The sequence below is a fragment of the Rhincodon typus genome, chromosome 22 (assembly GCF_021869965.1).
Source record: "Rhincodon typus isolate 14 chromosome 22, sRhiTyp1.1, whole genome shotgun sequence".
NCBI classification, from domain to species: Eukaryota; Metazoa; Chordata; class Chondrichthyes; order Orectolobiformes; family Rhincodontidae; genus Rhincodon; species Rhincodon typus.
In genome coordinates, this window is record NC_063353.1 from 29,579,133 (window position 1) to 29,599,605 (window position 20,473).

The window sequence follows — 20,473 nt, forward strand, 5'->3', positions numbered from 1 at the left end:
CCCCCCACCCCCCGCCCCCACCCCCACCCAACCACCCTCTGCTGTTGGACTGTAGTTGACACCTTGCTGCCAGATGTTAAAACGACCGTCCCCGCACCACCAAAGGGAAGTATAGCTCTACATTGCTCAGGGGGCCCTGAGCAGAATCTCTCTTTGAAATGTCAACTCTCTTCTGTTCTAAAAAGAGAAGGGCCATGAGATTACCACACTTGAGAAAATCCAAACCAGTCAACATCACAAGGCTTTGAGCTAAATTTTTCATCTTTGATTTTAATCAGTTTTATAATATTGTAGAAATTATATTTGAAATTTTCCAGTGCATGATGGTAGTGGGTGAGATAGCATGCTGTGAACCTAAGCTTTGAAAATCTACCACTGCATTTAAAATAATCCACACTGCTAAGCTATTTTATAATTCAGTGAGTTCCTCACTAAAATAACAGTAGGTTCAGTCAAATTTTAATCATTTATAATTTCAGCAGTTATTATCAGCCATCCATCTTCTCTGTGTGCAATGTCACGTCAGCGTAACTTACTTTATGCACTTTATTTTATTTGAAAATTACATTGTTCATCATTTTAACTTAAAGGTTTCCAGAACATTTTCCGCATCCCATGTCCTTCCCATTTGTTCTTCTGAATCCATACTATGCCCAAGATCCAACCTAGATCATCGTTGAATGACCAGCAAATTTTTCTACGCTGCATATAAAGAGGCCAAAGGAATAATGTTGTCCTACATTTGCAGCAACGTCTCACATAATCCCTTCTTACATGTGCCTAAATTGCCTGATTATGAAAGGAACTTTCCTCCATCCCAGAGATTATGGAGAAAAGCTCATTGCAGCAGCATTTTCATATAATGCTTCTAAAGTGAGCAAAAAGTGCAGTCTTAAACTCTACAAATATGATTTCTGCAACACATCCAGCATGGTACAACCTCATTCCTCAGCAATTTATGACAGGCCCACCTTTCATTTGGAGCCCACAACCTTGTCAAATCCAGCTGTTTGATTACTGTGACAGTGTTTAGATTACATGACTATTTTTCTTCAGGAAAGGATAGTTAATTTTATATAGAGGCTGGCAGCCCAACAAAATGATTACTCCACATGGGAATGATTGATATTGAAAGAGAACAGTAACATCACAATTAGATCACAGCCATGACTTTGGATGATGACGCTGCAACATAAATGAGTTAGCTCTGCAGAGACATAACAAACAAAGGCCATCTCTCAGGGCAGTGGTGCTAGCAAATACAAAAATCCAAAAGAACTGAGGATGCCGGGAATCAGAAACAAAAGAGAAACTGCTGGAAAATCTCAGTAGGTCTGGTAGCATCTGCGGAGAGAGGTCAGAGTTAACGTTTTGGGTCGAGTGACCCTTCTTCAGAACCCTTGAAGGATCACTGGTCCTGAAACGTTAACTCTGATTTCTCTCCACAGATTCTGCCAGACCTGTTGAGGTTTTCCAGCAATTTCTGTTTTTGTTGCTAGCAAATACAAAGGTTGCCACCAACACTAATCACATTTTTGGACAGAAACGTGTGGAGTACTGAAATAGCCAACACTGGCTAAGTCTGTGTGATTTTCCACCTGTCTACATATACAGACTTTTCTAAACTTTGGTGTAGATCCATATCCAGAAACATTTGTAAACTTCAAAGTCAAAAATTACATGACACCACATTATTGTCCAATGCGTTTACTTGAAATCACAAGCTTTCATACCACTGCTCCTTCATCAAGTACAATGAGAAAGGGCACACAGACACGAGTTGATAAGCAGAGAGATCAAAGGATCATACAATTGGTGTGAGTGAAGTGAACAAACAAAATGGCTGATGGAAAACGCTATTAGAAAGAAGACACAAGTTTTGATTGGCTAAGATGCAAATTCCAGAATCTGTTTCAAGTCAACTGCCCCGAGATAATTAGAGGTTTTATCAGTGTCTGCCTTATGTTCCAAACTTCAATCAGGCAGAGATATAAAAGGCGAAATCTCAGGTCAGACACGGAATTGTAGGTGTGAGGCCTCATTCAGATTCTGTCGGAGTTTCAACCTGGAATCAGGCTGGTTTTATTCCGAAAGCAAAAATTTATAAAATGCCACACCGACTGACGTGACTGCAAATTGTCTGTTTTTTGAACAAAATAGAATGTATCTGCAAATGGACAAACATCTTGGATGAAATGATTCATCCCATAGATTTGTATGAAAATGCTGCTGCAATGAGCTTTTCTCCATAATCTCTGGGATGGAGGAAAGCTCCTTTCATAACCATGTGTGCGTGTGCATGCGCGTGAGAGAGACAGACCTGATGCTGTCAAAACAGGACAGTAAGGAAGATTTTACAGCTACAGAACAGTGTGCTAGGGTCATCAATAGAGCGACATGATCCCAAGATCACGGTTGAGGCCGTCTTCATGGGTATGGAACTTGGCTATTAGTCTCTGCTTAGCGATTTTGCGTTGTTGTGCATTCTGAAGTCCGTCCAAAGATCGGAAACTGAATGCCCTTGACCACAGAATTGTTCCCCAACTGGGAGGGAACACTCCTGCCTGGCAATTGTTGCGCAGTGGCCATTCATCTGTTGTCATAGCATCTGCATGGTCTCGCCAATGTACCATGCCTCGGAACATCCTTGTCTGCAGCGTATGAGATAGCCAACGTTGGCTGAGTACATGAGTATCTGCTGTGCACGCGGTGGGTGGTGTTCCCATGTGTGATGGTAGTGCCCATGTCGATGATCTAACATGTCTTACAGAGGTTGCCATGGCAGGGTTGTGTGGTGTTGTGGTAGATGGTGCCCTGAAGGCTGGGTAGTTTGCTGTGAAGACCTTGGCAAGGTGCTCATCATCATCAATGACATGTTGAAGGCTGCAAAGAACATGGCGTAGTTTCTCCGCTCCGGGGAAGTACTGAATGACGAAGGGTACTCTATTGGTCATATCCTGTGTCTGTCTTCTGAGAAGGTTGTTATGTTTTTTCGCTGTGGCACGTCAGAACTGGCAATTGATGAGTTGAGCATCATATCCTGTTCTTATGAGGGTGTCCTTCAAAACCTTCAGGTGTCCGTTGTGTTCCTCCTCATCTGAGCAGATCCTGTGTACGCACAGGGCTCGTCCATCGGGGATGGCTTTTTCAAAATGTTTAAGGTGGCAGCTAGAGAAGAGCAGCATTGTGAAGTTATGCGTGGGCTTGAGGTAGAGTTAGGTACTGAGGTGTCTGTACTTGATGGAGATGCCTATGTCCAAGAACACACCCCAGTCCAATACTGGTACTTCTAAATAACTCGTAAACTTCAAGGAGCTGGAGTTTTACCTGTTGCCATAGGTGCTATAGATTCTTTGCCACATAAGGATAAATGTAGAAGATTCCACAGCACTGAAACTTCAGCATATGAAAATTCACTACTATTTGAAGCTGGTCCATAATCCTACAGATAGAGCAAAGGACACAGCACAATACAGCACAGGAACAGGCCCTTTAGTGCCCCAAGCCTGCACCGACATATTTTGCCCTTCCATACTAAAACTGTCTCCACTTACAAGATCCGTATCCCTCTATTCCCTTTCTATTCATATATTCATCCAGGTGTTTCTTGAACCCTGTTAGAAAGAAGACTCTGTTAGCAAGTTTTGATTGATTAAGATGCAAATTCCAGAATCTGTTTCAAGTCAACTGCCCCGAGATAATTAGACGTTTTATCAATGTCTGCCTTACGTTCCAAACTTCAATCAGGCAGGGATACAAAAGGCGAAATCTCAGGTCAGACACGGAATTGTAGGTGTGAGGCCTCATTCAGGTTCTGTCTGAGTTTTAACCTGGAATTGGGCTGGTTTTATTCCAAAAGCAGAAATTTATAAAATGCCACACTGACTGACTGTGACTGCTATTGTGTCTGCTTCCACCACCTCCTCTGGCAGTGCGTTCCAGGCACTCACCACGCTTTGTGTGAAAACCTTGCCTTGCACATCTCTTTTAAACCTGCTCACACCTTGAACCTGTGTCCCCCAGTAATTGACTCCTCCACCCTGGGAAAAAGTCTGATACTTTCCACACCATGCATGCCATTCACAATCTTATAAACTTCTATCAGGTTGCCTCTCACATCTCCTGCATTTCAGTGAAAACAAACCCAGTCTATCCAACCTTTCTTAGAACATAGAACATAGAACAGTACAGGCCCTTCGGCCCACGATGTTGTGCTGAACTTTTACCCTAAACCTAAGGTCTATCTAACCTCCACCGCTACCTTATACTATCATCCATATACCTATCTAATAGCCGCTTAAATGGCCCTAATGAGGCCAACTCCACTACCTTCTCTGGCAATGCATTCCACGCCCCTACCACTCTCTGAGTAAAGAACCTACCCCTGACGTCTCCCCGATATCTACCTCCTTTCACTTTAAAACTATGTCCCCTCGTAAAAGCTACCTCCACCCTAGGATAAAGTCTCTGGCTGTCTACTCTATCTATACCTCTGATCATTTTGTACACCTCTAGCAAATCACCTCTCATGCCTCCCACAATATGTTGGAAGAGATCCCATCAGGATCAAGGTGGCTAGGGAAAGAGTAGGTACTCTTAAAGATCAGCATGGCCGTCTACGTGTGGAGCCACAGGCGATGGGGGAGATTTTTAATGAATATTTCTCTTCAGTGTTTACTGAGGAGAGAATCATGGATGCTAAGGAAATAAGCGAAACAAGTAGGGATGTTTTGGACTACATACACATTACCAGAGAGGAGATGTTTGCAGCCTTGAAGTGCATGAAGGTGGATAAGTCCCTTGGGCCTGATCAAGTCCATCCTCAGATGTTGTGGGAGGCTAGGGAAGAAATTGCAGAGGCCCTTGCAGAGATTTTTGCTTCATCTTTAGCCACTAGTGAAGTTCCAGAAGACTGGAAGTGGCTAAGTTTGCTCCATTGTTTAAGAAAGGTAGCAAAGACAAGTCAGGGAACTACAGGCCAGTGAGCCTGACATCAGTGGTAGGCAAGTTATTGGAGAGGATACTGAGGGACAGGATCAACCAATATTTGGATAGTCAGCATGGATTTGTGCACGAGAAGTCATGTCTGACAGATCTTTTAGAGTTTTTTGAAGAGGTAATCAAGAGGATGGATGAGGGTAGGACAGTGGATGTTATCCATATGGACTTTAGTAAGGTCTTTGATAAGGTTACGCACAGCAGGCTAGTCTTGAAAGTTAGGTTGCACAGGATCCAGGGAAAGCTAGCTAATTGGATTCAAAATTGGCTCGATGGTATGAAGCAGAGGGTGATGGTTGAAAATTGTTTCTTGGACTGGAGGCCTGTGACTAGTGGTGTGCCACATTGATTAGTGCTGGTACCTTTGTTATTTGCATAAATAATCTGGATGTGAATGTAAAAGGCATGATTAGTAAGTCTGCGGATGATACAAAATTAGGAGGTATCATTGATAGTGAAGAAGGTTATCAAAAATTACAGAGGGATATTGATCAGATGGGGAAGTGGGCTGAGGATTGGTAAATGCAATTCAATACAGATAAGTGTGAGGTATTGCATTTCGGCAAGTCAAAGCAAGGTAGGACATATACAGTATATGGTAAAGTCTTGAGGAGTGTTGTGGAACAGAGGGACCTAGGAGTACAAGTACATAGTTCGTTGAAAGTAGTGTCACAGGTAGACAGGGTGGTGAAGAAGGCATTTAGCACTCTGGCCTTCATCAGTTGAGGCATTGAATATAGGAGTTGGGATGTTATATTACAGTTGTATAAGTCATTGGTGAGACAGCACTTGGGAGTATTATGTACAATTTTGGTCATCCTGTTATAGGAAAGACATAGTTAAGCTGGAAAGTGTGCAATGAAAATTTACGAGGATGTTGCCAGGATTACTAGGCCTGAGTTATAGAGAGAGGTTGGCCAGGAAAGAACTTTATTCCTTTGAACGTAGGAGAATAAGGGGTGACCTTATTGAGGTGTATAAAATCATGAGGGCCATTGATAGGATGAATGCATTTAGTCTTGTTCCCAGGGATGGGGTATTGAAAACTAGGTTTAAGGTGAGGGGGGATAGATTTAAGAAGGACCTGAGGGACAACTTCTTCCTGGAGCGAATGGTGTGTATATGGAATGGGCTGCCGAAGAAAGTGGATGAGACATGTGTAATAGCAACATTTAAAAAACAATTGGATGAGAAGGGCTTACAGGGATATGGACCAGTTGTGGGCAACTGGAACTAGCTGAGTGGACACCATGGTCAGCATGGACCAGTTTGGGCCGAAGGGCCTGTTTACATGCTGTATTACTATATGACCCTATGACCCAGGGACTTGCCTTTTTAAGACACACAGCACCTCTTCCTTGTTAATAGCAACTTGGCTTAGAAATTCGACACTCTCTTTCTTGAGATCATCTTCCACCAATTCCTTCTCTTTAGTGAATACCAACACAAAGTATTTGTTTAGGATCTCAACGGCCTCTTCTGGCTCCACACTTAGTTTCCCACCATTTTTATATGTATAAAAAGCCTAGGAATTCTCCTTAATCCTGTTTGCTAATGACTATTCATGACCCTTTTAGCCCTTCTAATTCCTTGTTTAAGTTCTTTCCTATTTTCCTTATATATTTCAAGGGCTTCATCAGTTCCTATCCTCCTAGACGTTACGTATACTTCCTTTTCCTTTTTTACCAAGGTTACAGCATCCCTGGTCATCCAAGGTTCATGTAACTTGCCATACTTATTCTTCATTCTCACAGGAACATGCCGCTCCTGAACTCTTATTGACTGCTGCTTGAAATACTCCCATGTCCGATGTGGATTTATCCTCAAACAGCTGCCTCCAATCAAAATTCTCCAGTTCCTGCCTAATATTGTTGTGGTTCGCCTTCCCCCAGTTTAACACCTTCACCCAAGGACTGCTGTTATCCCTATCCATGAGTAACTTAAAACTCATAGTATTATGGTTGCTACATTCAAAATGCTCCCCCACTGAAACTTCACTCATCTGGCCGGGCTCATTTCCCAAAACCAGGTTCAGTATGAGCAGAACTGGCGCTGCAAGGTGAACCAAATGCTGGGTTAATGTGCCCGATGCCGATGCTTATCAAGTCCCACAAAAGGTGTTGGTTTATACAGACAGCAGGACAGTGGCCAGGGAAGTCAAAATGCGCTCAGGAGTGTGTAACAACTCACCTGCCAAATCAATTAGCCCTGAAAACAGATGGTGTGGAGCATCAAGCTCATACCCGGCTGTCACTGGCAATACAGAGCCCGCGGGGGCTACGCCGTGATGAGTAGGAGGGTCGCTACGGTGAGCACAGAGGCCTAGGGCACGGGCCCAGGTGGAGCCGCCGCAGGGGCAGATCATGGTGGTAGTAGCAAGTATTCAAACGAGAACTTTGAAGGCCAAAGTGGAAAAGGGTTCCATGTGAACTGCAGTTGCACATGGGTCAGTCAGTCCTAAGAGATAGTCGAACGCTGTTCCGAAGGAATGGGCGATGGCCTCCATTGCCTTCAGCTGATCGAAAGGATAAAATATAGTTTTTTTTCCATTTGTTTCAATGGTTAGACATGTTGGTCAAACGGTGAGATAGTGACAGAGATAGTAGGAACTGCTGATGCTGGAGAATCTGAGATAACAGGTGAGATAGTGACAGTAGTTTTAGATGAGTCCCTGGGATTAACCAACCTGCCACGTGGGTGAGCACCAAGTGGAGGTCAATTTGTGCCACTGGTGTGGAATTGGGTTGCGGAGAGCAAGATTCAGGAAATCTACTGAGAGATAAAATGTAACCCTATTACTGTAAAGGGCAAGCCAGCAGCATGACAGCGTTGCCAAAAGAAATATATACGGATATTGCACAAAATAAATTTCACCTCTTAAAGAGTCAATTATAGATACACAGGATAAGTGACTCTTGCATGAGCCTCTCACCTTTTTATGGGCACTGTATTATTGGCTATTAGAGTATCACACTGTTTTATCGATTGGTTAGTTCATTATTATATGCTTACGGTTTCCCAAGTCACACACAAACTAGAAAACAAGTTCATAATTAAAGCAATGTTTAAGTTGGCATAGTTATCATTTAATAGAAAAGTGTTGTGAGAACTATAAAAAATGGGCAATAAATGGCTTTGTAAAAGACTAATAACATATTTTATTCTAATCTTCCACAAAGCAGACTATAAGTACCACATTGTTTGCCTGGATTTAGTCCAAATTACTCCCTGTGATGGCTGTAGTACTTTAAACAACAAGCTGAGATTTAAGACACTATAAATGTCTGACCAGAAAGCTGTAACTAATTCGCATAATACAATAAGGAATGTCAGTCATAGATAATGGAGCTCTTTTAATTGTTATATTTCCATGCTTCACAGTTTTCTCTCATTTGCTACACATGTAGACTGCTCACCACCTGCCAGGATACTGAACAGGTTGTGAAAAGATTTTAAAAAAAACCTACGAGTGTTGAAAGTCCTCCCCAAGCTACAGGTTTTTCCTAGATTATTCTTCTAAGGAAGTTATTCATGCCAGGTCTCCCAGATCCTCCTTTTCTCCTGTTGTGAAAATTATTTTGCTGCTTTCCTGGGTTTCTTGGATAACATGACATGCATCTCTCGGTGCTCCTTTGCTGTTTGCATATAATTCGTTGTTATGTTATCTTCTTTGGGAATTACTGTTCTCTTGTAGACCCTTCTTAAATTGAAAAATATCAATTGGAAGAACCAAAGCTTATTTTGCAAGACACCAGCAAAGTTCAAAAGATAGAAGTGAGGGTGTAAAATAATACCCGATTTGGGTATTAAAGGGCTGTAAATGATAGAAGGAGAAAAATGTTGATTAGAGACAATGGCGGGTGTTCCTTTTTGGAAAATTTCACTAGCCCCTTTTTGCAGGACACTCCAATGAGAAAAAAAGCCTAAGATATGAATTCCAACTTTTGGAGGCAGGACAGGGGCAGTGAAAGAAGCTGTTTCAAGCAGGTTTGTGACTACCTATAATGCAAGGGATCTAGGAACACCATTTTCAGTCCTCACAGGTACTTTCACAGACCACTATTCTAAATAAGGCCCATTGTAACTGGTCAATCACATTTGGCATGCAACAAGTCATGCTATAAGGCAATGTACAGGAGATTTTCCAAGGGAATCTGCAATGTGAGAGCCTGCAAGGAGAAGGGATTACTGAAGATATGGCCGATACACAAAACAGACTCTGTGCCCTGTTTACAGCTATCTCAAACACAGCAGCATTGGTAGACAGTGTTGACCCACTTTGGCAGAAAAATGTTGCATGCAGTTTGTTTTAACTCTCAATGTAAATTATGGCATCAACAGCTCACAAAGGTGAACATTTGATTAAACTATTACAATTCTTCCGAAGCAGCACAATCACAGTAATCATGCTTTATGTGGTGCTGCATGTCGGAAGGCATATCAGGCCAGCAAAGCCTGAAAGGAAGCATCTGCCAAAATGCCACTAACGTTATTCCAGATAATGCTGCCTGGCAGCGGCTGTGGAGAATTTTTCAGGGATGGACTAATAGAGAGCCAGATTCAGAGTTATGCCATCTGCTGAGGACACTTCCTGCTGGAATACACCATAGAGCTGGCAGCGCAAATCCCAGTACCAATCTGCTGTAGTTTCAAGCCTGTACAACAGGCTTCTATTGTATATCATCTGTACCTTTCTTAATCCTTCGCCTGTTTTGCTTTAGAAAAGTCAGTTAATAAGGCTGGCATGTCTTGAATCTTTCTAAAAGGTTTCAGAACTCTCACCTTCTATTGTCCTTATCACTTGAAATTTTACATAATCCATTTTCCTCTTCACTCACTAATGCAGCCCTTATATTTCCATCTGGACCTATGACTAAAGATTGGAATGAATGAATTAATGAAAATGAGTCCTGCTTAACACAATATCATCCAGGGGATTTAAGGAGCATTCTTAAATTGTAGACACAGCTGGCAATAGACAAGGAAAATTGGCCCACAAAAGTTCCAGAATATTAGTTCCCTGGAAAAGACTGTCCAGATCTTCCAGTGTCCAGATAGTCAGAGACTGAAACTAATCCCAAAGCCACATATCTTGACCAATTGGAGGATGTGATGCACTGACTGTGTGGGAATTACCTGGGAAGTTTCAGCTTCCAAAGGGCAATTATCTTGCACCTGAATACTCAACACATCTCCAACCCTCAGTTAGTGTCGGAGACTTCACAGGGTTCAGACTGGAGAGTTACCCAGGAAACACCAGACAGATTTAAAACAGAAGTCTCATTCCTGGGTAACTACAAAACTGACCCACCCCACACTGATTCGTCTCTTGCTTCGTCTTCCCAACTCTCCCAATACTGAACATCCGCCTAACCCTTGACAATCCTCCCTACTCAACTACGCCTCTGATAAACCCCCCATGACACCCCTGGTGACCCAACTGATGAAGGGTGTAAACCCAAAATGTCGACTTTCCTGCTCCTCTGATGCTGCCTGACTTGCTGTGTTCCTCCAGCTCCACACTGTATTGACTGACTCCAGCATCTGCAGTTCTTGCTATCAACTATCCCTACTATCAGCCTCATCTACTCACCCCACTGACTACTGCCCTGACCCTTCGACTTCCCTAGTCAATAATCAATCTATTGTTTACCCACCTGCCATCCTACCTCCTTATCCTGCACCTACTCACCATCCCATCTCCTCCTCACCCACTTGTTACCTGCCTCACCCACCCACTGGCCATCCTAACCCTATACCCACTCTACCCACTTAAACATTTACCGTACACACTAACCTTCTTTCCTTGGCTTCTCAGAGAGACTTTGGGCATTTAACTTGTGCCTATCTACTGAATAAAGCAGCTGGTACTATAAGAAGTGGGCGTAGCTTCTACAAAAGACTTCTGTATTCTTCTTTGCAAGGCGTTCTAGGCTTGGTGAGTTCTGCAGGATCCTCCATGGAAGCCAGTCCTAAAGACTACAGTTAAAGAGAAGTGTGCCATTTTGTCTGATACAATTGGAAATAGAGTTTCTGACCCTGATCAGGAGATTTGGGCCAATGTGTTAGATAAAAAAAACAAACAAAATTGGGTTGATGTTATCTTCCAGTGGGAATCTGGCAGAAGCAGATATCATTCCTGGTTGGAAATTTGCAAGAGATATCCCAGAAGAGTTTATCTGCATTATGTGAATGGCACCAGTCCCTTGCTTGATCAAGCTTCAAACAGTTGGGGAGGACAAGGATCCGGCAGTCTGGAGACTGCCCATTGGTACTGGATAATGGAAACTAACAAGACTGGGGTGTGGGATATTTTCACAAAGCCTCATTCTACAAGTCACAGGCAGTAGGGGTTAGAAGGGGAGCCCCTTGCTACTTGTGGTCCCAATAAGGAAAAATACAATTACATTGACTGCACAGCCTTTGAAATGGTATTACCTAGTAGGGCATTACTGTTGGTATCCTTCTCAGGAAATGGGCTAACTTAAAATGTGGGCCTTCACCTGCCATTGAAACCAAGGAACAAAGCAGGAATGAAGCCATTCTATGTTACATGTGTCACCTTGCTTCTTTCCAATGATCTTGGAGCAGTAAGATGGGTAAATACTCATGTTAATGCATTATGGAAAAGGCCAAAATGGACTAAATTCATTTTTGGGTCTCATCAGCTGAGTTCCAGATACCGTTATATCCATTTTAGGCCTAGTAATCAAACACAATAATGTTAAAGTTAGGCCCCAGAATTCCAGCTTAATAAGTCTTCAATTATGTCATCTTTGACAGGGGCAGATTGTAAACATTTGTTTGAAGGCTGACTCCCCCAAAAGTGAGGCAGAGAGAAAAGGTGGGGGGGGAAGAGAGAGAGAGAGACACACACACACACATGCATGAGTCATGACATATCAAAAGGAAAGGAAGCCAGAGAGTGGAATCCTCATGTTTACACTGAGATAATTAATTTATTACCATACCTAATTTGACATATATATGATGGGAAGGTGCTGATTAAAAGAAGAGGACAAGAAGAATGAATATTAAGCGATCACCTCAGAGCATAACAAAAAGTGAATAATGTAAGAGACTAATGGTCAACTGCTTATAATAAAATTACAACTAAAATTTATCAAGGAGAAAAGTTCTCATTTTAGACTTAAACAATAGTTTTGCCAAGCTGATTCATAAGTTTAGAGGAACTGAATTCTGCACGTCGGAACCAGTGTGCCTTTTTGATTTATGTGCCAAGTCTGTTTCTGGATTGACAAAATATACATTATGTGAACTTCAGGTAGGATGGTTCTGAATGGCAGAATTCAAGTGAAACACTTCACTGGACGATAGTGGCAATTGGAATGAAATCAAAACATACGGAGGACATGCTACAAAATTTTCAATTTTCATAGATTTAAAGTGAATGGTACTCTGTTTTGTTAAAATAACTTGTGCCCACACAAATGTCTATACCTTCACCTAGTAATAGAAGAACAGAACTGGGTTGTCTAGTTATTATTAATTACTTTTTGAACAAATAGCTTTATAAATCTATGAATTATAACCAATAAATTTGTGCTCACAAGAATTTTAAATAGAACAAAATGTTAATCTTAATTCAGTATATGGAGTGGCTTCACTGGAGACAATGTTGCTTCTTATAATATATGTTTACTTACATAAAATTCACGCAGCCTGTTCCTGCTGGTGGAGCGATCCAGACAAAACTCAGATTTGTCTGTGGAAGGTGACTGACATGAGATGCTACAACACTGCACATGAATTGGGATCCAAAAGGTTGATCAGACATGAAACCTGCAACAACACAAAAAGGGTATCTGTGAGATATTGTCAATCAGTTCCCAAACCTTTTCCCACTGTGAACCCATTTCAAGGCTTGAAAATCATTGCCATGCCTTGGTGAACAGTGGAGAACCATGAGCACGAGATGTGGGACGAGTACAGAGGACTTAGGAGTACAGGGATCAGGAAGTAGTGATGAAGAAAGAGTTCAGATCTTTTTGCATCAGTGTTCATGGCCCTAAAATCTCAGCTTGTGCCACTTTGGGAAGCCCTGTTGTAAATGAATGGCATAGCTCATTTTCCTTAGTAATCACTTGCATGGCTGCCTGGTAGCACTTTGGAACAGATTTTCTACTGCTTTACCACTATGCAAAGGTCCATTTCAGTCAGTAATAACTAGGTTGGATTAAAGGACCATAGGAACATAACATTGCCTGCCAAATGTGACTTCATTTCAGGTAAATGAGACTTATTATTTGTGGATACCATACGGAGTGTTGACAGCAGCTAATGACATTGGCTGTTTTTTGTACCGTTGATTTGATTTTCTTACATAGAAAATTGATGCAGGAGTAGGCCATTCAGCCCTTTGAGCCTGCACCACAATTCAATATGATCATGGCTGATCATGCAATTTCAGTATCCCATTTCCGTTTTCTCTCATTACTCCTTGATCCCTTTAGCCACAAGAGCCACATCCAGCTCCCTCTTGAATATATTTAATGAACTGGCCCCAACAGCTTTTAGTGCGACAGAATTCCACAGGTTCACAACTCAGTGAAGAAATTCTCTCTTATCTCAGTCCTGAATGGCTTACCCTTTATTCTTAGATTTTGAGCTCTACTTCTGGACTTCCAATATCAGGAACATTCTTCCCACATCTAGCCTGTCCAGTCCCATTAGGATTTCATATGTTTCTATGAGATCACCCCTCATTCTTCTTAATTCCAGTGAGTACAAGCCCAGTCAATCCAGTCTTTCATATGTCAGTCCTGCCATCCTGGGAATCAGTCTGGTGAACCTTTGCTAGACTCCCTCAATAGCAAGAATGTCCTTCCTCAGATTAGGAGACCAAAACTGCATAGAATACTCAAGGTGTGGCCCCACCAAGGCCCTGTATAACTGCAGCAAGACATCCTTACTCTGATACTCAAATCCTCTCACTATGAAGGCCAGCACGCTATTAGCTTTCCTCACCGCTTACTGCACTGGTGTGCCAATCTTCAGTGACAGTTCCACCATGACACCCAGGTCTCATTGCACCTCACCTTTTCCGAAATTCAGATAATAATCTGCCTTTCCTGTTTTTGCAACCAAAGTGGATAACCTCACATTTATCCACATTATATTTCATTTGACAAGTACTTGCCCACTCAGCCAGCCTCTTAGCATCCTCCTCACAGCACACACTGCCACCCAGCTTAGTGTCATCTGCAAATTTAGAGATATTGCTTTCAAATTTTTCATCCAAATCATTAATGTTCATTGTGAACAGCTGGGATCCCAGCACTGAACCCTGTGGCACCCCACTCGTCACTGCCTGCCACTCTGAAAAGAAACTGTTTATTCCAACTCTCTGCTTCCTGTCTGCCAACCAGTTCTCTGTCCATGTCAATACATTACCTCTGATACCACAAGCTTCAATTTTCCTTACTAATCTCTTGTGCAGAACCTTGTTGAAAGTCCAGATACACAACATCTACTGATTCACCCTTGTCCACTCTACTGGTCACCTCCTCAAAAATTCCAGAAGATTTACTGAATCCATGCTGACTTGGACCGATTCTTGATTCAGTACTCAGTTTTGCACAATCAGTCATGGTGCAGGATTAAATTTATTAGTGCAAGAGCTGGAAAGAATTACCTTCGTGTTGTACAGGATGTTTCTTCCGAAATCAAGGTGAAGTAGAGGGCACCTTGTCTTGACTATACTTGATCTGGAAATATTTGATAGTCAGTCATATCAAAAAACTGATAAAAAAAATTCCACTGCTCAACACTGACAGCTCTCCATTGGTGAAGAGAAACTGACCAAAATTGTCACTGTTTTACGGCAACCTGTCACATGGTATTTTTGTGGCACCTCACTTGATCACTTCAATCTGCTTGACTCCAATACCAATCTCCTACCTCTGTTGTCTCAATGCAGCCAAAAAATGTTTCCGTACTCAGCAACATGTCACCATATGCTTTGGTGTCATTGCTGTTTGTGAATGAAGTGCAGTGTGAAGCTTCATGTTCCAGGAAAGTGTCTTCAGTAACACATTTTTAAATAAGCTTACTGATTTCTACAGCATGTCATCCATATGCTCAACTATCACTGTGTCTAATATATGCAGCGTAGTATGGGACATTGAACTAGGCCTGTTTCTCGATATATCCACATGAAAACAAAAACTACAACAGGTGTGTAATCTGAACAGTAAATACTCTAACACTCCTGCTATCTCTCTCACACACATGCATGTGTATTTTCCTTAACCGCATGCCAATTGCAGCCGACAACTTTCTACATCACGCTGTGCCACATCACAAACCACCTCCCACACAAAAGAAAACAAAAGGTAGGGAAAGAAGCAGCACAAAAGATAGTTAAAATCAAATACAAATACATGACGGGTAAAAGTGCAACTAGGGAGAGAATAGGGCCGCTTAAAGATCAACAAGGCTGTCTACGTGTGGAACCACAGGAGATGGGTGAGATACTAAATGAGTATTTTGCATCTATATTTACTTTGAAGAAGGATATAGAAGCTAGAGAACCTGGGGAAATAAATAAATAGTGATATCTTGAAAAGTGTCCAATTACAGAAGAGGTGGTGATGGATGTCTTAAAATGCATAACGGTGGATAAAGCCCCAGGACCTGATCAGATGTATCCCAGAACTTTGTGGGAAGCTAGATAAGAGATTGCTGGGCCCCTTGCTAAGATATTTGTATCATCGATAGCCACAGGTGAGGTGCTAGAAAACTGAAGGTTGGATAATATGCTGCCATTATTTAAGAAAGGTAGTAAGGAAAGCAAGGGAACTATAGACCAGAGAGGTGGTTGTTGGAGGGGATTCTGGGGACAGGATTTACATGCAGTTGAAAAGGCATGGAAGATTAGGGATAGTCAACATTGCTTTGTGCGTGTGAAATCATGTTTGACTAACTCGATTGAGTTTTCTGAAGAAGTGACAAAGAAGGTTGATGAAGGCAGAGCAGTAAACATTGTCTGTATGGACTTCAATAAGGTGTTTGACAAGGTTTCACATGTCAACTGGTTAGCAAGGCTAGATCACATGGAATCCAGGAGGAGCTAATCAACTGGATACAAAATTGGCCCAAAGGTAGGAGACAGAGGGTGGTGGTGGAGGGTTGTTTTTTTGGACTGGAAGTCTGTGACCAGTGCGCTGCAAGGATTGGTGCTAGGTCAACTGCTTTTCGTCATTACTGTAAATGATTTGGATGTGAATATAGAATGGTATGGTTAGTAAGTTTGCAGATGACACCAAAATTGGTGGTATAGTGGACAGTGAAGAAGGTTATCTCAATGTTCAACTGGACCTTGATCGGATGAACCAATGGGCCAAGAAGTGGCAGATGGAATTTGATTTAGATAGATTTAAGGGGTTGCATTTTGGTAAGGCAGATCATGGCAGGATTTATACAGTTAACTGTAAGACCCTGGGGAGTGTTGCTAACAAAGAGACCTAGGGAAACAGGTGCATAGTTCCTTGAAACTGGAGAGGAACGGTGGTGAAGAAGGGGTTTGGCACAATTGCCTTCATTGGTCAGTGCAGTGAGTATAGGAGTTGGGAGGTCATGTTGCAGCTGTACAGTACATTAGTTAGGCCGCTTTTGGAATACTGCATTCAGTTCTGGTCTCTCTCCTATAGGAAAGATGTTGTTAAACTAGAAAAGGTTCAGAAAAGATTTACAAGGACATGGTCGACTTTGGAGGGTTTCAGCTATAGGGAGAGGCTGAATATGCTGGGGCTTTTTTCCCGGAGCATCGAAGGCTATAGGTGACATTATAAAGAGTTATAAAATCATGAGGGGCATGGATAGGGTGAATAGCCAAGGCCTTTTTTCCAGTGTAGGGGAGTCCAAAACTAGAGGGCATAGGTTTAAGATGAGAGGGACTGGAGGGACAACTTTTTCGTGTAAAGGATGGTGTGTGTATGGAACAAGCTACCAATGAAGTAATGGAAGCAGATACAATTACAATATTCAAAAGACGTCTGGATAGGTACAGGAATAGGAAGGGTTTAAGAGGAATATGGACCAAATGCTGGCAAATGAGACTAGATCAGTTTAGGATATTTGGTCAGCATGGACAAGTTGGACTGAAGGGTCTGCTTCCGTGTTGTGTCACCCAAGATTCTAATTCTAAAAAAGAAAGAGCAAGAAGGAGAAAGATCCAACAACACAGGGACGTCAAGTTCGGATAACAGGATATTTTCTCTAACGTATGGAGTACAATAGCAAATTACATCACCAGGTATTTCTATATGTTTCGCTATCTGTCACACTTCAAATGCCAACAATTGACATTCCTAGTACATACCACACGTATACCTGGTTAACTCAAACCTATACAGAAGAAACCGCAACAAATCATAACTAAAGAGGCAGGCAATGTACCAACCAAATATTGAGGCAGTGAGTAGATAAGATTATTACCGTTCCTACACTCCAACAGTGTCCTACTTTCCAATAGTGGGTATAACTTAAAACTATTTGTTTGGTTATGAAGAACATTGAGACTTCCTGATGTTATGAATACTTCCCACAAACAAAATTCTTTTCTTTTGGTCAGTGTTCAATGAAAAACTGAAATCAGAATAATCAGGCAACAATACAATAAGGAGGAGAACAATGTAACTGGTCAGACTAACTTTTGAAATGCTCCTTGGCCATTACCATTGTTTCTTAACCATTTGGGGGTGTGTGTGGAAGAGAAAAAAAAAAACTTACTACTAGTTTGTTAAATAGAAAAAAATTAAAGAAATACTGCTTGTAAGAAAATGAATACATTTGCCTTTTGTCTATTTGTAATGCATTTTACAACACTTTTAGTTGGTGTTTTGTTTCTCTGAGAAGGTGGGGGCTCAAGTTCAAATGGCTTCCCAGAGCCCCTCCTACATCCCTACAGTGCAGTCTTCAAGTAAATCTTTTGGATGAGGCACAAAACTGAGCCTGCCTTCTCAGGCAGATATAACAGTTCTCATGTGGCACAATTCAAAGAAGCACTAGGGAGTCTTTCAACCAACATCAGGAAAATTGCAAATTCTTTGCTTATTATTCCATGCTACTTATGGAAACTTGTAGCATGCAAACTGGTTTTATAACAGTATCCCCTCTTCAGAAGTGTTCATTTGGATGTAGAGTTTTGGGAAGTCTTGAGGTGATGAAAGTTGCTTTAGAAATGCAAGTTCATTTTTTTTTCTTACTACTTCTTTTAATACAGGACAAAGATTTCACACAATATGATTAACATCTAACATCCTGCATGCCAGAGCACTGGTGAGAGTTGCAGAGCCCTCTTCGTCCAGACTAATATATTTGATGCAGGCACTTCCTCCGGTTGCTGAAAATTACACCAGACAACAGTAAAGGTGTGAAAGTAAGTGGAGATCCAGTGTAGAACATCACTGTCCCATTGGCAGCAGGGCATTGGGCAGAAAATCCAGTCTTTGATATCCAGTTGATTCTCATTGTGTATTCTACTGCTACAATTTGTAAAAACAAATGAGAATAGCAATTCCGATCATTATTTGCTCTACACAGGATGTCAGAATTAGCCGGAGCAAGGCCCTGGAGATATGCACTGGATAATTCAGGTTCATATAACGTTTTCTGGTAATTAAATAACATTTTTATTTTATTGTGTTGCTGACCTTAAGTACACTATAAACAATGTCAATTTGTGGTCAAAAATAAATAAAAGAAACATGCTTTGCTAGAATTGTTTCTGACTTAGCTGCTGGGACTCTATCACATGTGAGAATGTTCTAAAAATGCAACCTCTGGAAACTCTCAATTATTTATCTCATTCACTGGCACAGTGATAACATATGCAGAACACTTCCCTATCATCTTTGTAACTTCTAATTAGAGTCTCAGAGTCAAATTTAACCATTAATGAAGTTAACAAACTAAACATTTTTATCATCGTGTGCATAAACAATAAACAGTTAGAAAATTTAGCTTTACTATCTAAACAAGTTCTGTTTCAAACATCTTTTGTCGTACATCCACAATCAACAATGATAGATATGCTTGAACCTTGTGTTATGACCGAACTGGTTGTGCTGGCTCTAGACTACTGGTATATCCTGAACTGTGGGAAAGAGCCGAAATACTATGTAAATAATTAAACATATGGTATTCGTCAATGGGAAAGTTCTGTCAGTGTTGGGAAAGCACATTTTCTTAATTTACCTTCATGTGTGACTCTAATAGAGTTTTAATATTATAATTTATACAGACATTCAATTAATAACAACTAGTTAGATTCCCAAAGCAAAGATCACAAGAGAACCAGATTGTTCAGTTGAAAACTAGGTTGCTTGCCTATTTTTCTTTTTATCATTACTTTCTGATATTTTTCTTTCCTTCCCTGAAATGGGTAACTCATTTTAGGATACATTTTCATCGGCAGGGAGTCTCTAGTCATTCATCACTTAGCTGCTTTTGAGATTTCAGCACAAGTGTGGGCCAAGAGTCTAATGTACCCTAGCTTAGCGTTTTAGTCAGCACGCAATAGACTGTGTCCTGGTCACTCAGGAAATCCAGTTGATGTGGCAACATGCATGCTGTAAGCCGGAATAAATGGATAATGATGGCAGAGGCTCCATCACATGAGGCTCTTCCCATCACATGTCTGATGCAGAGTCTCTCCTGTACTTACTGCCTGTTCTTGGTGTGTTAGAAATATTACTATGTTGATGTGCAACCTGTTTGGCCACATTGTATTGCACTTTCCATGACCACCACTTCCTGGGTGGGACTCAAACTTGGAGCTTTTGGTTCAGGACTAGGAACCTTACTACACTTGAAAGGTAATGGTCCTAATTTTATTCTCCCTGGATAGTTCCAGACCCCATTGCATTACCACCAACCTACCCACCCATTACTCTTGCTATTATCAGCTATATCAGGAAACACCAGGAACTGGATTTTCAAACATCTACAAGGCTGACTTCAGGCACATTGAAAACGATACTCCAGGATGGTGCATCAGTCTTCAGATACCTCAAGAATGTGCTGCAATGTTCAAAGTGAGGACAGGGAGCCGGAACCTGCCTACTTCCAAATGGGCTGGAAAGGGCCAGGAGGTGTTTTTCAAAGTGACAAATCTGAAGAGTGAACAGTCTGGGGTTTGCCTATGCACATCTGTCAGGAGCACTATGGCGAACCATAATGTGATGTTGTTGCTGAATTAAATTGTTGATAAAAAGGGTTGAAGAAACAGAAGTGCTCAAGCAGTGACAGAGTTGCCAGCATTTCAGCTGATGGGTCAAGTAGCTTGTGATTAACCATTTGTCCATTTTTATGCACAATGATGCTGCTGGCCTTCTGCTGTGCTTTCTGTTCCAATTGACGGTAAGACCACTCCTGACAACTGTCTCCCTTGAAGTTTTGCATTCCAGAGCCAGTTTCAGTTTCTATGCAATGCCTGACACCACTAACCAGG

At 41.6% G+C, this 20,473-nt stretch overlaps 1 protein-coding gene across 1 annotated transcript in view; it reads right to left on the reverse strand.

The window, feature by feature from the left end:
- Window positions 1–20,473, reverse strand: part of reln (reelin) — a 294,405-nt gene that overhangs the window by 215,271 nt on the left and 58,661 nt on the right. Inside the window, exon 3 of the mRNA XM_048609963.1 lies at window positions 12,666–12,801. Within this exon, the coding sequence (XP_048465920.1) occupies window positions 12,666–12,801 (136 nt within the window). The remainder of the gene's footprint in view (window positions 1–12,665; window positions 12,802–20,473) is intronic.